Genomic DNA, 18010 nt, shown 5'->3' on the forward strand with positions numbered 1-18010 from the left:
ATCTTTCTGAAATTTCATATGCAGGTTCCCCTCAGTGCCTAGTTATGCATATTGCATTTTGAGACCAATCAGAAAACAACATGGCTGACAGGCAGCCATCTTGGATTTTGACAATTGAAGTTTGTTATCGCTATTTCTGTGAAAGTACTGAAGGGATCTTTTTCAAATTTCATATGTAGGTTCCCCTCAGTGCCTAGTTTTGCATATTGGGACCAATACGAAAACAACATGGCCGACAGACAGCCATTATAGCTAAATCTTAAATTCTATATATAGGTTCCCCTTGTTTGAAAAGTACTAGAGGGCTGTTTCTGAATTTACACAGATAAGTAAGACTAAGAGGAAGGGAAAAGTAGGGAAAAGATCAATCTGACATGGAACCTATAAAGATCATTCAATGGTGGGCGCCAAGATCCCTCTGGGATCTCTTGTTGTGTAATGTAAATCGTGTGGTTCAATATAATATTATACATGTATATTAATCAACCATGTGCATGCATGCCTTCAATATCAATGAAGGACTCTTAAAAATTCACCAGCCTTGATAACATTACACTTTTGTATAAACATATCTTGGGATCTTTGGGAGCACAGCCAGAGAACATAGCTGCGATAATGTAGCTCTGGACGACCGACAGACAATTCCCGACAGATGGTAGAGCAGAGTAGGCAGGGTATGAACAAAAGAGCATTAAGGAAAAATCAAGTAGAGGAGCTTATCAAATGTGGCATAGGGGTCCTTGCTAGCAGATCCTTATAATCATAAGCTCTTGAAGAAGTGACAGCTAGAACTGCTCAAGAACTAATAATGTGATTACAACCAAATCAGGGACACTCTTGGGAAATTTTAGGTTCTCATCTGTCAATAAATTGTCTTGAGATATTATTAATGTAGTAAGGTTTATGTTTATTTATAATTTCTTTATTTTGTACTTTTCACACCAAACATGTCCGTACGGTGCCATCCCGTTTTCCGGTTCTTCATATTAGTATACACTTTCGAATTATCGCCCTTGACAAGTAGCCAAAGATGCAGACAACACGCTGAACTCGCCAAATTAAAGGCGATGTACTGATTAGTCTGTCATGGCCAACGATTCAGAAGAAGATGATTACATGTCTGATGCAATATTACAACAATGGTTTGTATTTCAACGCCTTCAGTACACAAAATAAGAAAAATAAACAACGGAGCATTAATGCGGTGCGATGCACAGGGGCTCGGTTTCAATGTGGATATCATTATCAGTCGCTGTAAAGCATTGTAAATCGGAGATATCGAGCGATATAGATAACACACTTTCAACAAGTTTTCTTCATAATAAGAAATATAATGTTAAGTTCATTGTGTCGCACATATTACTCAAAAGTGACAAAAAGCGAACCCCAATGATTACTGAAACACAGCACAAGATTAATTTAATTGCTTATCAACTTATTTTGGAGAGACATGTTGTATCACAGGTGCCTGACTCGTTTTATAAACTAATAACATATAAGAGTATAGGACTATCTTTATATGTACTCTTATATGTTATTGTTAACGTGCACCGGGGGAACAACGGAGCGGTCTCCCATCCAAGAGCTGACCAATCCAAGAGCTGACCACGCTCGACGTTGCTTAACTTCGGTACACAGACACGACACTCAACCGCACAGCCACAAAAGCTAGCTATTGGACTAAGCAGCTGAAATGCCCATATCCATGAACCATCACATTACCCCCTTCGCGGACAAGCTTCGTCCCGAAGCTTCCATGGGTTCAACCTGGTATCCTCAGCAAACACAACTGTCCCTCTTGTTGTTATAGTGGTGCCGCCTCATGACCAGAACCTCTGGTCACTAAAAAGTCTCCAGGAACATTGTTCTTCCCATGCTGTCCTAGGGCACCCTACAGGATACCAGGCCCGTTCGCTGCCACCAAATGTAACGTGCACCGGGGGAACAACGGAGCAGTCACCCATCCAAGAGCTGACCACGCTCGACGTTGCTTAACTTCGGTACACAGACATGACACTCAACCGCACAGCCACAAAAGCTAGCTATTGGACTAAGCAGCTGAAATGCCCATATCCATGAACCATCACATTATCATTTTATAAAACGAGTCGGGCACCTGTGGTTGTAATGCCTTTCTATGGCTTCCTTGTAGATTTCTATAAAATTTGATCAGTCAGTTTCAACTTTGATAAATCTGGCCTGGTATCTGTATATCGGGATACTTGTTTAATATTGATACGCAGGGGTCAGATTAGTAGACATCTATAGCACAGTAAGCATCTTTAAAAAAAAAACAGCAGATCCATATCGATTATAACTTACCATTGTTTCCCATTATTTTTGTTAGCAATCACTAATTTGACCAGATAGGTCCAATATACAATGTGATAATTAATGGACAATGCTAATAATTTGGTTTAGTGCATGTATTAATTGTGTAGATCAGGAACTGGATTAGGCAATCTAATTAAATTCTAGATGGTCATTTTCACTACGTTACATGAACATCTAACAAAATCCCAAATGGGGTCACGTCAGGGTCATCTTTTGGATTAACCAATCAAATGACTCTTCCAGAATCTTGGAAGTGAATTTTATTTGTCCGAATTAGCATGACTAGAGTGCATAGCTTGAATAATCTGTCAATATTTGATTCAAGTAATTTTGTCCCAGAAAGCATATAGCTACATGGATAAAAATGCTGTGCCGACAATGGTTTGCTTCGGATGCATACTGTGATGAAATTATTTACATCGATGACATCGAAAAATTGACGATTCACCATGAAAGTGAAATAATAATAATAATATTTCAGTTAGCGATAATATAAGTTTTTTGGTGATTTTATTTACTTTTTGGTTTTTCATTGACAGCAAGGACACACGCCCAGGCCTGGTGTCATCCAGACAGGCCAAGAACTACCAGAGAGAAGAGAAACAAAAGCAAGCTAAACTCAATAATACAGTAAAGCCGAAAAAAGTTTTAGAAAATGAGAAGAGAGAGGAAGGATTGAAGTCAGCAATTGGCAGTGAAAACAAAGGCTTCGCTCTTCTTTCCAAAATGGGATACAAACCAGGAACGGCTCTTGGCAAACGGGGTATTATGTTAAAATTGAATCTACAGAAAAAAAAAAGTCATAATTACTATTATAGTGGCAAAGGCAAGGATTTAGTATGTGCCTCCTTATACTTTACCTCATAATGTACAATATCAATTCTATAGTTAACTTTTTTTTTCAAATTCATTACCCTTGTTTCAATCAATTAATGTCTAAGTCCACGAGTTAATGCATATCAGTAAATGTTTCACACTTGGTATGAATCTACATTCTACATTATGGCCAGCCAGCTGCATTACTGTATGTTGCGAAAAAAAACATTTCACACATGGACAAAGGGCAGTAACTCTGTGTGCGGATTTCATTAAATGACACTCGTCCTCAATTAGAATAATTATACGTAGGGAGATTACCCAACCTTCCTTTAACACATGTATATAGTAAGTTTCAAAACTGTACAGATATAAAACAGGAGAGGAAAATGCAAAGACCAGACGGGACTCGAACCTGAGACCTGAACTCTAGATGGATCGAGACTCTAACCATTTGAGCTACCTGGCCACTGGCATTCAGCCAAGTCCAGTTCCTCTACAGATATATAGCAATGACGTGACATTGCAGATAGCATTTAGTAGAAAAATAGCATTTCTCTCCATGATATTCGGAATAAAGACTTTTTCATTTAACTAGTTTTTCATACCAGGAATATATATTGGCTTATTATTGTTGTATACGATTGTTTTGCAAATATTATTGCCCATTTGTGTTACAACCTTTTGCAGGAGAGGGCCGTTCAGAGCCAGTGCCAATAGAACTGAAAGATGGCCGAGGGGGTTTGGGCCGAGACACAGAGACCAAGAGGAAACAGGCTCAGGCAGTGGCCTTTCGTGCAATGATCAGCCACAAACGACAGAAAATGGAGCTTCAACAGAAACAACATTTCATGTCACATATGAGTAACAGATTCTCAGAGCAGCAGGCTGAGCGAGATTTATATAAGAGTCAGAAAGTTTGTGAACAACTGGATTCTCAACTGGTATGATTTTGTAATAATTAGGATAACAAAACTTGGTATCTATCTGGTCATTTGTCTGACAAAGTTGACAGAGTATAATCAATAAAACAACACTCTTAAATCCTATTCTGGTTGCAATATGAAAAAGTTTATTCCCAATCATACTTATCAACCTGAAGAATGTATTTTATAATATGTTCATATGCAATTATCTGTTAAGTTTGATTGTTTGACGGGAATGATTTCTTCACTTCATCTCTTTGGATCAGAGTTGTTTATTTATGAAATAAGGATGCATGGACCTAGAGGTTTTCTTTTTTGTTACATGGTCCGACTTTCAAGGCCTGAATTTTAAAGTACCTACATTGTTGTCAATATATATATATATGACTGAAAAGTTACTTTTAAAAACAGACCAGTTTGTCCACTCAAACAAGCCTGAGCTCTTGGTCAGTGAAAAAATAATGAAATGACTACTGAAGCCATGTAAAGGACTACCAATATCACCAACTGTGATTGTATATGAATTTTATAAGTACATTTAGTGAATTTTTGCCTGTGAAATATAGAAATTTATTAAACTAATACAACTTATATTTCCACTACAGCAAGGAGCAGTGAAAATATAAGATTATTCAGTGAAAATATAAGTTTGGCAATGAAAATATTTTAAAAAATATTTTGACCAATCAGAACGAACCTTTGTATTTACCTCATTGAAACTTGCCGATTTTTCCAATCAAAACGAAGATGGATAAATTGGTTATTTTGCTGTATTTCGGAAATATTTAGTTTCTGACAAAATTAAATACTCGCTTGACGTTAGCTGTTCATGCACAGATTCTCCAATAACAACAGAAAATGCTTAAATTATGTTGATCAGTCCTTTCAAAATGGCGATTTCACGTTGAAGTAGCGTAACATCACAAACAGATGATGTCATGAATTATGTTACCGATTCCTGCACTTTTTGACACTTTTAATTTGTCTTTGTTTTTAATTTTGTTTTGGTTTCCTGTTAATATAACATATATTTCACTTTTATATCAGAATATTTTGACATTTTTCACTCATGCTTCACAATCGTGGAAATATCAATATTCTTTCATACTCGTGAAATATATGATATATTAAAGGGAAACCATTCAATATCTGCTATATATTAGTCTAGTCTTCTTGCTTTTGTAGGCATGTAGAATCTGTCAAAAACAAAAACTGACCGAAATATTTTGTATCTGCTGTTTTCTTTTATTTCCAGGATATCAAAGAGCCACTATTGTATCTGCTGTTTTACTTTTATTTTCAGGATATCAAAGAGCCAGAACTCCATTACTATTGGCCTGCTGCTCACCTAAAAAGGTTAAAAAAGAAGGCTCAACAGCATGTTAAAGATGAAAGTGATTATGACGATGATTTCAATGACGATAGAGATGATAACATACCTAAAAAGCCATTAAGATCAATACATGATTTTGAAGAAGAGGAAGAGGAGGAGGAGGAGGAGGAGGAGGAAGAAGAAGAAATTATAGACACAGTACCAGTAAGAACTCTGTTTCTAGATTACATCAAAAATATTTTGGCAGCTAACTTTCTAGATTGATAATGATTATTGACTACTTTAGACTGATGATATCATGAGACATTCAAAATTGGGTATAGATCGGCTAGAACAAATGTTCATCAATCCTTCTGTTGGTATTAATAGATGAGGACATCATAGTAAGTAAAACATAAAATACCAGTAATTTAGAACTTGAACCCAAAATGAGCCAGACTCATCTCAAGTTTGATGCATTTTTCAGACAATCGAGAAGCTTCAGATTTTAACAAAGTACCTGCGGACCAAGCATGTCTACTGTGTATGGTGTGGCACTAGATATAATGGTAAGTGGAAAATAATGAGACTGATAAACAAAAAACAAATGCCTGTACAATATTCATATTCTGTGTAACTTCAATCATTTTTATGCCTGGTTTGGGAATGGTTCTATGATCTTCACCTTTTTATTCTATTCTATATAATATGAAACTTTGAGAATTCAAGATTACTTTGAATGAGCTCAAATTGGTGGATCCAAAATTAAGGTACATGTACAAGAAATAAGAATAAAATGGTGGATTCAGTCTACTTGGCTGGCTTTGGCTTTTTGGGTTGGAAAAACATTTTACAAGTATTCATTACATCAGTACTTTGAAAAAAAATTCATTACTATAAATGGAAAATCATTTTCTCCACTTTATTGATTTTGTTTTCCTTTTGTTTCATTTTCATTGTGTTATTGATAACTGTATTAAAACACAGGACTTTGTACCATATATGAGTTTGTGATTAGAGTATTGGACTAAAATTTGATAAAAGTAAAGGATATCCTTGTTTCATTGGTTAATAATAGTTGTTGTGTATATTAATGTGTTTTGATTGTGATGAATACCATTACCAAAAACCTTTCTTCTTATTCAGATGCAGAGGACTTAGAATCATCATGTCCAGGGGATACAGCAGAAGCTCATGATGAATGATCATTAAGAGGATAGTCAGTGAAGGAAATGTTCAAAACTTGTTCCAGATACATGTACATGTATTTAGTAAAAGGAATTTCCTCGTGAGAATTCAACTCCGAATTGAACATCACACATGCTGATCATGTAGGATTTTCATCCAACTCCGACGGTCACACCCTTGATATCCGAGAATGACCTCTACTCAAAATCATACATGTGGTCATCTGGTTACTTCCACACCTAACCTTGAAGGTCATGTCTTTGATATCTTCAAGTATGTGATCATCTGGCGACTTAAGCCGACTTTCAGTAAAAAAAATCACAAACCTAAAGGGCTTTCCATCTAACAGTGACACATGATAATCCTGTGGTGATTTTCATTCATTGTTGGTGGATATAAAGTCTTATTTAGTGACCTCTGTGCTATGTTCAAGGTTATCCAGCACACATATTTTGGTGGTACCCGAGGGTAAGGAACCTCCTTCATGTAGCTTCTTCCTCTGATTGTTTGGTATATACCTGTATCCGAGTGTACCTTGAATATTTGAAACAAAATATTGTGTAGGTCTACAGACACACATAAGACTCTGCTATTGACAGTGAAGGAGAGTTCAGTATGTTCAGATACAGAATGTGAGAAATAAATATCATACCAGTAATTACTATTGAACCTGGGATTGATGACTACATAAACTGAGATGTTGACTGTGTACTGTACTTTTATAAGACTGTAAGGTGTACACTGGCAACTAAGAAATATGACATTTTTATATGTGATAAAATAATGAATATTAAAAATGTGATAAACAAACCTTCTGTTGTATGTATCTTTGATTTTTCACCAATTTGTTTATGGTCAGGATTTGCACCACAATTACTTATTATTATATACGAGAATTCAGATACATACATTCAAAACATTTGATATGTAAATCTTATTTAGATACTTTACCCTTTCAGAAGCAAAATTTGCATCGATTGCATAGCAAAGTTGTAATAAACTTGATGAAAACTCTTTTGTTTGCAAGAACTTGTTGCTATAAGTTCACAGGGTGTTGCAGCTACCTGTAAACATTTTGTTGTGTTGCATGCAGCAATGTTGTATAAGTAGCAATCAGTAGCTGCAACACTTGACACAGTATCTGCAAGAGACCTCTTATTTATGTAAGGGTTATAGGCACTTTTTCTCCCTAACTAGTCCCTCATCAGGAACTAGGATACCTTAAGTTTGCATTGGGTCCATTGGTCTACCCTTCGCTATCTTGTCCGAGCTCCGTCTCCTACACTACGTCACTGAAACATACTTTTGCTATGGGTTCACCTTGGAGAGAAGTGTGTCAAGTAACAAAAGTAGGTCATTCTGCTCTACATTTTGACTTTTGACCTACATCAAAGAAAAAGATTTTTCATGCTCTATTTCCTACACTACTAGTCACTACGGATGGTTTCGCCATTTGAGCTACCTGGCTGCTGGCATTCACCAAAGTCCCATTTACAGTTACACTACTAGCTACATTCCTCCCTCCTACAACAAAAACTTAAATCCCAAAGGCGCAAACATAAGACCCTACATACTACCTCTGTGGGTAGGCATCAAATTAGTTTTAGTTAGGCGTCAAATGTAACGAGAGAGGAAAAGTGCAATGACTACTGGGACTCGACACGGGGATCTCCAAACTCTAGCGGATGCTCCAACCATTTGAATTACCTGGCCACCAGCACTTGGCCTAATTCAGTTCCACTAAATAAGACAATACTTGTTTTACCATTAAGCAACTGAAATATAAAACTAAACTGATAATGATTTGATGTATTATGTCTTTATTTACATTTGTTATAAATATAAATCAAATATATCTAAGTGTAAAACATATAAGAACCACATTCAAATGATGAATTTGTAAATGTTCCTAAAAATGAATGCCGGTAATGCAATATTTTTCAGATAAGCAGACACTTGCAGAATTGTCAACTACACACAATAAGAAATAATCATCATTACAGAAAAAACTGCAGATATGGAATAAAATTGGGGGACATTGTCTTAAGAATAACAGGGAAGAAATTAAATATCTATGGAAAAAAAATCAGGATCATTATAATGTATAGGGAAATTTTAAAGAAGTTTTTTTCAAAATGAAATTTATTACATAACAGCCTGATTCTTCAGGCAAAGGGGAAAAATCATCCCTGCATAAAAAAATCCACACATAACATTCAATACACATTTATCATTCACACCTATAACAAACTAATGTATACACACAAAAAACAATCCTCAAAAACTATCCATACACATGCACACACATGTAAAGGTCACCAAAACATATAATTATCATCATTATACCTACATCTCACTGATACACTTCATACCTGCCATCTGATCCTTTCACAAAACTCTCCACCAAACTTACACAGCATCCATACACAATATTCATAATATACATGATGTAATGGGTCATTATAAATCAATCATCGTCCATGGTAATTAGATCTTTCATAGAAACTCCTGATTTGCTCATTTCTTTGTTAGCATATAAACATCTGAAATGTAAAAAAAAATCTGTTAAGTTTTTGTAAAGAATTTCTTAGTGGAATACTAATACTAGATTATCTCCCCTAGTTTGAAACTCCCTGGCTCTAGAATTGGAAAGCTATGCATATCCTAGAGGAAAAAAACACAGTTCAATCTCATAAATTTATGATTGTAATATTTCATTGACAGGGGTAGTGTATAGATATCTTAAGCCAAGGGCTAGAATTTGTTCGAGAATTTTAGTCCAAGAACTTCAAAGCTATTGACAAATAATTTAACATGATGTAAAACTTGTAAAAGAAGATATTGGCAGACCTTATTCCAACAGATATCAATGAAGTGTTTGAATTCGAACCAATTTTTTTGGATTCTATAGCACCATAACCAAAGAGATGGTGATATCAATCTAATTAAAATCAGATTTTCGTTATCCACTCCGTAAACTGTGTAACAGGAGAGGAGAAAATGTAGCGGCCAGACCGTGATTCGAACCCGGGACCTCCGAACACTAGCTGGATGCTCTACCAATATTGAGCTACCTGATCACCGATGATCGACCCAGTCCAGTCCCGCTACACACCTCCCTCCTTTTCCAAGTCTTCGCCCTCGAAGACACACGAGACCCTTACACCACCACCATGGGTATTTTAGTTGGACACCAATTTCGTAACAGGAGAGGAGAAAATGTAGCGGCCAGACCGGGATTCGAACCCGGGACCTCCGAACACTAGCCGGATGCTCTACCAATATTGAGCTACCTGATCATCAATGATCGACCCAGTCCAGTCCCGCTACATCTGTATGAAGTTGAACACGAAGTTTATGGAGTGGATAATGAACATATGATTTTAATTAGATTGATGGGGATATGTACATTATTTCAACATGAGGTCAGGTGAGCATAGGTATTGAATAGGCCTTGTTAGACATTATCAGTATTGGTCATGTACATATATCATTACTCCCTATTTACACAAGAGGAATGAGATGCAAACTTACAAGTATCTCAGAAAAGCAACGCTGGTCAATCCATAGAATATTCTTTTTGATAAATTTTGATTACCTGAAAAATACAAATGCCCAAGTAATTATACACATATAATGTTTCCTTCATTCTCACAAGTTTTTCCAGTATTAAATATATAGAAATTAGCTAGTTCACTTCAGTGTCACAATTAAAGTACACTCTACATAATAAACATTCAGAGATCAGCCTCTCAAGATTGAAAAGGAGTAAAACAAACTTGTGTTAGAACTTATATTATAAATATGTAAGAATGTTTAATTGTTCATGGCATATCCCTAGCCCGAGTTTTCTCTGGCCCTGACACCGGATTTGGACATTATCGATATCCTACACCAGACATCTTTCTGTCAAAATGTCTGGTGTCGACATCGGGGCCAGAGGAAATTAATGCTAATATATATAAATGATATACACTTTTATATCCCTACATCCTCTTAACTTTGACCGATCTCGAGGAATAAAGCAAATTACTTGTTAAGATGTAGCAGATTGCTCCAGGAAAAGAGGCATATGCCACACTTTTCAGTGTAGATTTACTGGTATAAGATATGAATTCTTTGAAGGTGTTCTCAGCAGATATTCTCTGAAATGTAAAATGAAAGAAACTAAAAATATAGAAATACTCATGTTATACATTTAAATGGTCATAACTACATGTACATCTTATTCATTGCTCTCTTCTTGATGTGATATGCTAGATCTTTAGACATTTTTACCTTGCATTGCCTTCATCGATGACATTTTAATGAAGAATGAAAAACTCGGACTGTCATACACGAATATACAGGTAATATTTGAGGTAACATGACAGCCTGACAAAGTTTCCTGTCGTGTTAACCTCTAATAATTGGAGTAACACCATGTTGTGAAGGATGACCGAATATGATATAGCCTATATACAACAAGGTGTATGAGTATGGCAAGTGTAGTCTACGACCACACAAGTACCGATACGTATATAATACGTCCGTATACAAGCTTGACCAGGTGTAGATCTAGACCCGTGTCTGGTTTGACAGACACGTACTGGCGAAAAAGTATCAATGCAAGCACAGGGGCATGTCTAGTTTTATATTACAAAAAATAGTCAGAAATACCTATATATATATATATGTATTTCTGACTATTTTTTGTAATATAAAACTAGACATGCCCCTGTGATGCAAGTGTTCCTACCTGGCTTCCGGCAACATTGCCCGAACTAGCACTCATCTTCTGATGATAAGAACTGTCGCGCTGCGCAGTCCTTGGATTAGACTTAAACTTATACTTTTCTCGTGTGTCCTTTAAACCCCGTGACCGACTTATTTAAACGTACAATTCCATCAGGATTTACTTGAAAATGTATCGGCCCGTGTATCACTGGGGATACTCGATTGGTCAATATTGATAACTTTATAATCAATGAAATATTATGCGTCATATATGTTGCTCATGGGATATATGGACATATCTTTATATGTTCAGTATATTTCTTCATTTAGTAGTGATGCTAATTTATTTAACTATTCTGATGATATGTACCAAAACATTAAAAATATTGTTGAAAGTGTTATCATCTCATCCAGAACGACTAACGGCATTTGCAAATCAAGTACTCCTTTTCGTCCTCTAGCTCTGATAAATGTTTGTAGTGAGTAGGATTAAATGTCAAGCATATAACTGACCAAGTTAGAAAGGCTATTCTAATTGAGAATCAGCCGCTGGTTGATGAGTAACGTTTTACTAACCAGAAACATGTATTACATGTAGGTATATATATGTTTCTGGTATTACGCGAGTATATTTACTGATTTCAAAAGATATTTTTCGCCAAAACATCGAAGTTTTTGGTATTCGAACAAAATCTGGCCACCTTTTTGCTATTTTTGTTCATTATCAAAGTTTATTTTACAGAAGGAAAAACTTTTCAAAATAAGCTTATCTTAAACTGAAATCAAGACAAAAAAATGGATTAAAAATACCGAGAAATTGATATAAATTGTGTATCTTTCTCCAACTGACATACAGATAACTTACAGTCAAATTAGAATACAAACATTTTTTCCTTTAATACATCATACGTATTTTTGTCAAATTTCCCAGAAAGAGTGAATTTTTTTTGTAAATATGTTAGACTATATTTCTTTTATTTTTTTTTTTTTTTTGCAACGAATCAATATATAAACAAATCTATAATGTATAAAGCGTGTTTCAATACTATCAATCTTTGTAAAAAAAATTTTTAAAGAAAATAACGAAATATCGTTGAATTTTGGAGTTTGCTTGAAACCTACGAGGGCTGATTGATATGTTGTGAGCCTCATATTGAAGGATTTGAATTTTTTTCAGGACATATTGTATTATTTTTCAACAGTATCCCTTTCAGTATCTCTATATATACATATATATACGTTTGCCAGCGGCGTTTAAGGGCCTCAGTGGCACTTTTATAGAACTTCTTTTCTTGGCTGTTCAGAGAGTCAGCCACTGCATGTATGACGTCATCAACGGGCTGAAAGAGGGTGCCTGAAATAGCTGCTTTCAGTTTTGGAAATAGATGAAAGTCTGATGGAGCGAGATCAGGTGAATAAAGTGGATGCTCAATCAATTTAAGGCCACAATCGTGAATGGCAGCCATGGCAATGTCAGACTTGTGAACAGGAGCATTGTCCTGATGGAATAACACACCTCAAGTGAGCTTTCCGCGACGCTCAAGTTTAATATTTTCCCGTAACTGCCTCAGAAGCATAGTATGTGTCATTGATAGTATGTCCCTTTTGGAGATAATCTATCAGCAGAATACCATTTGCATCCCAGAAAACCGAGGACAATAACCGTCCCAGCTGATGGAACAGTCTTTGTCTTCTTTGACGGGGGGAAGCCAGGGTGCTTTCATTGTTTCGTTTGTGTTTGGCCTCTGGGGTAAAATGATGGACCCATCTTTCATCCATAGTGACAAATCTCTGAAGAAAGTTGGCAGGACCTTCCTCAAAAATGTTAAGATTAGCACGTCATAATGTGCGCCTGGTGTGCTTCTGATCAACTGTCTTGGTACCCATCGGGCTAAAAGCTTTCCCATTGCAAGATCTTCGGTCAGAATGGAATGCACTCTTTCCTGTGAAATGCTAACTCTACTGGCTATATATCTTTCTGTGACTCGTCTGACTCATAACAATATAGTGAACTTTATTGACCATTTCTAGGGTTGCAACATTGACAGGTCTTCCAGGACGGGGGTCATCCTCAAGGCTCTGACGGCCGCACTTAAATTCCGTCACCCACCTTTTCACTGTAACATATGAAGGGGCATCTTTCCCTTGTGTTGCTACCGTATCATTATGGATATCCTAAGGTATTAAACCTTGTTTTATGCAACTATCATATCACTGCTCTTTCCCCGATTTTGTCCATTTTGCAAAAGCCGCTTGTCTTGTTTAGCTAACCAAATGAGACCAGTCCATGGGTACACGGCCCTATATAGTCAGAGAATAGTAGAACTTAAAAAGAACATCCTTGAGTACCTCCTTCAATACGAGACTCACAACATAGCAATCATCCCTCGTACTATATCATTACGTTTAATTCTTGGGCCTGTTCGTTTATGTGGACAAACCGGTTCGTCAGTTTTTAAATGTAATATTTCAAACATATATCTTGACGGACCTGCAAATATTAATACAGGCCGTGGAAGTCTGTCAATGCTCGTCATAAAGGAACAACACCGGTCCATGTGGTCTAACCGTTTGGACCGCAAAAAACGAAAACGACCCTTGTCCTGCTCATGCATGTATAGACTTAGCTGGTTCAACACCAGTTATATTATTTAGTTACCATTTGAATTTTTATATCATTCCTATCATAATGATTATTTCTGATTAATTTCTCTGAAAATTGATGTGCAGGAAACTGCGTTTTTGCGTTAGAATAGAAGAAGAAGAAGAAGAAGAAGAAGAAGAAGAAGAAGAAGAAGAAGAAGAAGAAGAAGAAGAAGAAGAAGAAGACAATGATGTGATCAAATCATTTCATTTATTACAAAATGATTTTTTGAAAATAAAATGTAGAATATCGGCTAATGAAATTAAACAATTGGATAAGTATAAGAATCATATTGTAAAGCTCTACCACACAATCATTTCATATTTTGTAAAGGATACAATTATATGTATCATTGAACCGGTATCAACGCACAATTTGAGGAGAAAGTGAACATTGCAGTGTAAGTAAAACAATACGTGGCGGGTCATAGCAATATATCAGTTAAGTAGGCGGACTCTGTTTTGTATATTTGCCATTGATAATTAGTAACCCATAAGCAACCGGGTTCACATTTCACCGGACAGGAAAATGTCTTAATTAACTAACCTACTTTTTCGAATTCGATATGTCATAATATGTTCATTACTTGGCTAATTTCTTCGTGTGAACACTCGCTGGAAAGATTAAACATTTCTCTTTACGTTGATAAAAAAAAGTGGAACTCGCGACCCATATTATAAAAGAAGGGACATTCTTTTTTTAAAAGTCCTCTTCCAGTTTCTCTTTCGGGGAGTTACTACCCTTGATATACTGAACGTGGGTGGATAATTCGTGCCGAGTCCTCGTGGACTAGATTAATTATATAAATGCAAACTAGTTTTAGTTTAAATCGATTTTATTGCAGATAAAAGCAAATGGTTGGACAAAAGTTATAAAACTTACTTATACAAAAATGTTCACGCAACATATTATTTAAACTAATATTGTATTTTAACTAAGATAGAAAGGAGAAGAATAGATAAGGAACACCAACCAAAACAGAATGTGGAGTTTTGTAAGATGAAGAACATGTATGTGGCCTATCTGGTCTTGTTGACGTACGTACATTGCTTTTCTAACACACAAATCATCCTGCTTTCTAATGTTCGTCACATTCTGTGCCCAGTATCGTTATCCATGGTAACTCGTCATCCTTCTTTGAATACATATCCGTGGCTACCTTCGCCGACAAGGCCAGTGAAACCAGGTACACACTCCATACATAAAATTTACAGATATATATATATATATATAAATACGATAAATGATATATTTTACTGGTACTAATACATTGTAGGTGTTGGAAGGAAGGAATGCAAATTAACTTACCACGATGCGTGTCCAGCCTTGAAGATCATTATAATTGATACACACATTTAAAATACTGATATATCACGCTACTTGATGTAATTAGAAACGTATGCAAATACGTAATGATAAATCGCTGAAAGGAAATCCTCTTCCTATATATTTCTTCGGGTAGGACCACAGCGAATGGGTTACAATTTCAGTTTCAGGATTGATTATCATTTTTTATATCCCCACTTTAGTAAGTTGTAAATGTAAAATTATTTATTTTACAGCAATCGCGAAACAAGTTCTATCAACTTATATTAATCACGCTTTTGTAAGCGGGTGTACATACATTGTACTTAATCACTTTGTGTGTGTGTCCGTCCGTCGGACTGTCCGTCCGAGTGCATTTCGTCTGTGATAACCTTGTGTATAGGATGTTTCATAAACCCCGGGTCAGAATTAGTTCAAATCATATGATCTGCTCGCATTGTCATGTTATAACTGTAACATTGCTGTACACTTGTTTGACCTCGTGTTACACACTCTCAAGTGTGTCAGACAGTAATGAAAATCTTGAATCTTGAATGTATTCACATCACAACATCACGCAATCAAACTCTACACATGAGTAGATTTTCTTGTCATCGGTTAAGGTTAAAGGCCAAAAGTCGCAAAGACAGATTTAATTTTATGTAAGCTCCGCTCACGTTGCTTTCATCATGGCTTCGGCATATAATCAGCTCATTTCGATTTTTTTTTTGGCTATATATACAAATGAAGTAAAACCACTTTGAAAATATTCCAAATAAAGTTTCAGAAAATCATTAGGCCTATGACCGATAGCGGTCAAGATAATGCGGGATCGAATCCCAGTAGAAAGAGCGTTTTATGAAAAAGAAACGTATAATAAACATACATGTATTTAAATTTGTGAGAAAATAGTAGGTGAAATCCATTGTTTGTTACTTATACAGGTTAACATGGAAACCAGAGAAGAGATGTGAAATAAGACCATGCTATAGGAAAAAGATGAGTTCTGAGAAAATCGGAATTCAACTGCTGTGTGCTTTGCTTACCTGTGTGATAAGGTTAGGAAATGATTGAGAAGAACGGCGTACATATACGATATGACTTTTAGGTACATTGTATATATAGGACACTTTCCTGGCACCATCTCACTTTTCATAGCATTATTGCCATTACCAATTCAGGCAAACATATGTAACTCAGGGAAATCTTAACGTAGTGTCCAAACATCCATAGAAGTAGTTTCAGTCTATTAATCTTGGAATTTTCGTAAGAACGAGAAGGGAAGGAAATGAAATAAATTGAATCTTGAACACAGTGTGGTGTGACGGTGATCAGGTTCCTCAGATCAGGGTCTTATGAGGACGGGTGTAAATATCTAAAAGACGTACTCGGGAAATCGGTACTAAGGAGGTTTGTGTTGTTTTATACAGTTACACCGTATGTACAATAACTATTGTCATTCTCAAACCTATTATTTATGTGATCCTTAGACACCATATCAAGGACATGTTCTCAAAAGATATGCGATAAGTACCGAAAACATCCTGCCCGGTGCCCCAATAACAGCGTCAGTTTACGATGAATGATCAACATATGGAATATATTATAGTATATCAATGTGTATGCATGCCCGATGGCTTTGTTGTAATTATGAATAATTTACCATTATGAAAAAAATAACCAAGCCGCACACAATACAAAATAATATCGATCTTTTTTAAAACTTCATGGTATCACGATTGGATATAATTGCACGACATGTATGTACATGTATGTATGCCACCAGTCAATAGTAGAACATAAAAAATATAACACCAGGGAAGGTCTAAGTATCCCTTATTATGATTTTTCCTCAAATATGGCTATGACTTTGGTACTTAGCAGCACTTTTTGATTAATGAAACAAGTTTATCAAGAAAATGTCTTAATACAGAGGATCTAAGAATCACTGCATGGTAGGGACAACAGCTACATACGATACATGTAAATGCATATGATACTGCAAGTCTTTGTAAAACCTACTTGTGTGTCGTTCCTTTTCCACGTCTGTAGTACCAATTTCCGGTGTATGGTATGGACATTGACGTAGAAGAAGACAAATAAAGGATCTAAGTGTTGTAATGGGGAAAGCCTTGTGTTTGTCAAATACTTCAACTTCGAGTGAAGATCCTCCCAGGAGAGACATATGTATTACAAGGTATGCAATCTTATAGACGTAAACGGGACTATCAATTCCGTAATTATCTAGTCATGTTATTTTGTAGAATGAGGCAAATCTCGCTAAAATGAAACAGACCACCTTACCTCACAATAATTAGCTTCTTTAAATGTATACAGACTGTCCAATGCATTGTCATTCATAAGGAAATTATATACCGGTACTTCGTATGTACGTGTGTAATTCAGGCTAACATAACATTGGGTTTATAAGGTTTAACCGTCCTTGTCGCGTGTCTATACAATTTTTAGAAAAAAATATATGGAAACTAATCTAAAGCTAACGCATAAACTCGAACAGTAAAGAAACTGTAAACTAAATACAGTAATTGAACACTTCAAAGTCTTCACAGTTATTGGTGCATCACAAAAGATTACGTAATAAATACAAATTAGTATTGTGGAAATGCACAAAACAAGGGCAAACAAAACGTGTAGCATGTGTGTGTAGCACGTGTGTATGTGTGTGTAGTATGCGCGTGTAGCATGTATGTGTCCCCGGAAATTGTCACGAACGAATTATCTAAAGTGGAGGTAAACATTCAACTTAAT

The 18010-nt window shown here is 35.9% G+C and overlaps 2 protein-coding genes across 5 annotated transcripts; one reads left to right on the forward strand and one right to left on the reverse strand.

The window, feature by feature from the left end:
* Positions 1-988: 988 nt before the first annotated feature.
* LOC117323611 (G patch domain-containing protein 11-like) lies at positions 989-7387 on the forward strand. The gene is made up of 6 exons (XM_033878928.1): positions 989-1142; positions 2874-3097; positions 3841-4094; positions 5380-5613; positions 5876-5957; positions 6535-7387. The coding sequence occupies exons 1-6, from the start codon at positions 1087-1089 to the stop codon at positions 6591-6593; spliced, it is 909 nt and encodes a 302-aa protein (XP_033734819.1). The 5' UTR covers positions 989-1086; the 3' UTR covers positions 6594-7387.
* A 989-nt stretch (positions 7388-8376) lies between these two features.
* On the reverse strand, positions 8377-17641 carry LOC117323612. 4 transcript variants are annotated; one of them, XR_004531774.1, is made up of 4 exons: positions 11087-11235; positions 10610-10721; positions 10111-10174; positions 8377-9119 (listed from the first exon to the last, which is right to left on the reverse strand). XR_004531774.1 is itself a non-coding variant. In XM_033878929.1 (4 exons), exons 1-4 carry the CDS (start codon positions 17600-17602, stop codon positions 9044-9046), a joined length of 309 nt encoding a protein of 102 aa, XP_033734820.1. In that variant the 5' UTR covers positions 17603-17641; the 3' UTR covers positions 8377-9043. The 4 variants fall into 4 exon arrangements, 2 of the variants coding, with proteins under 2 accessions (XP_033734820.1, XP_033734821.1); XR_004531773.1 differs by lacking the exon at positions 11087-11235 and adding an exon at positions 10855-11080; XM_033878929.1 differs by lacking the exon at positions 11087-11235 and adding an exon at positions 17546-17641.
* Positions 17642-18010: the final 369 nt, after the last annotated feature.

The sequence above is a fragment of the Pecten maximus genome, chromosome 3 (assembly GCF_902652985.1).
Source record: "Pecten maximus chromosome 3, xPecMax1.1, whole genome shotgun sequence".
NCBI classification, from domain to species: domain Eukaryota; kingdom Metazoa; phylum Mollusca; class Bivalvia; order Pectinida; family Pectinidae; genus Pecten; species Pecten maximus.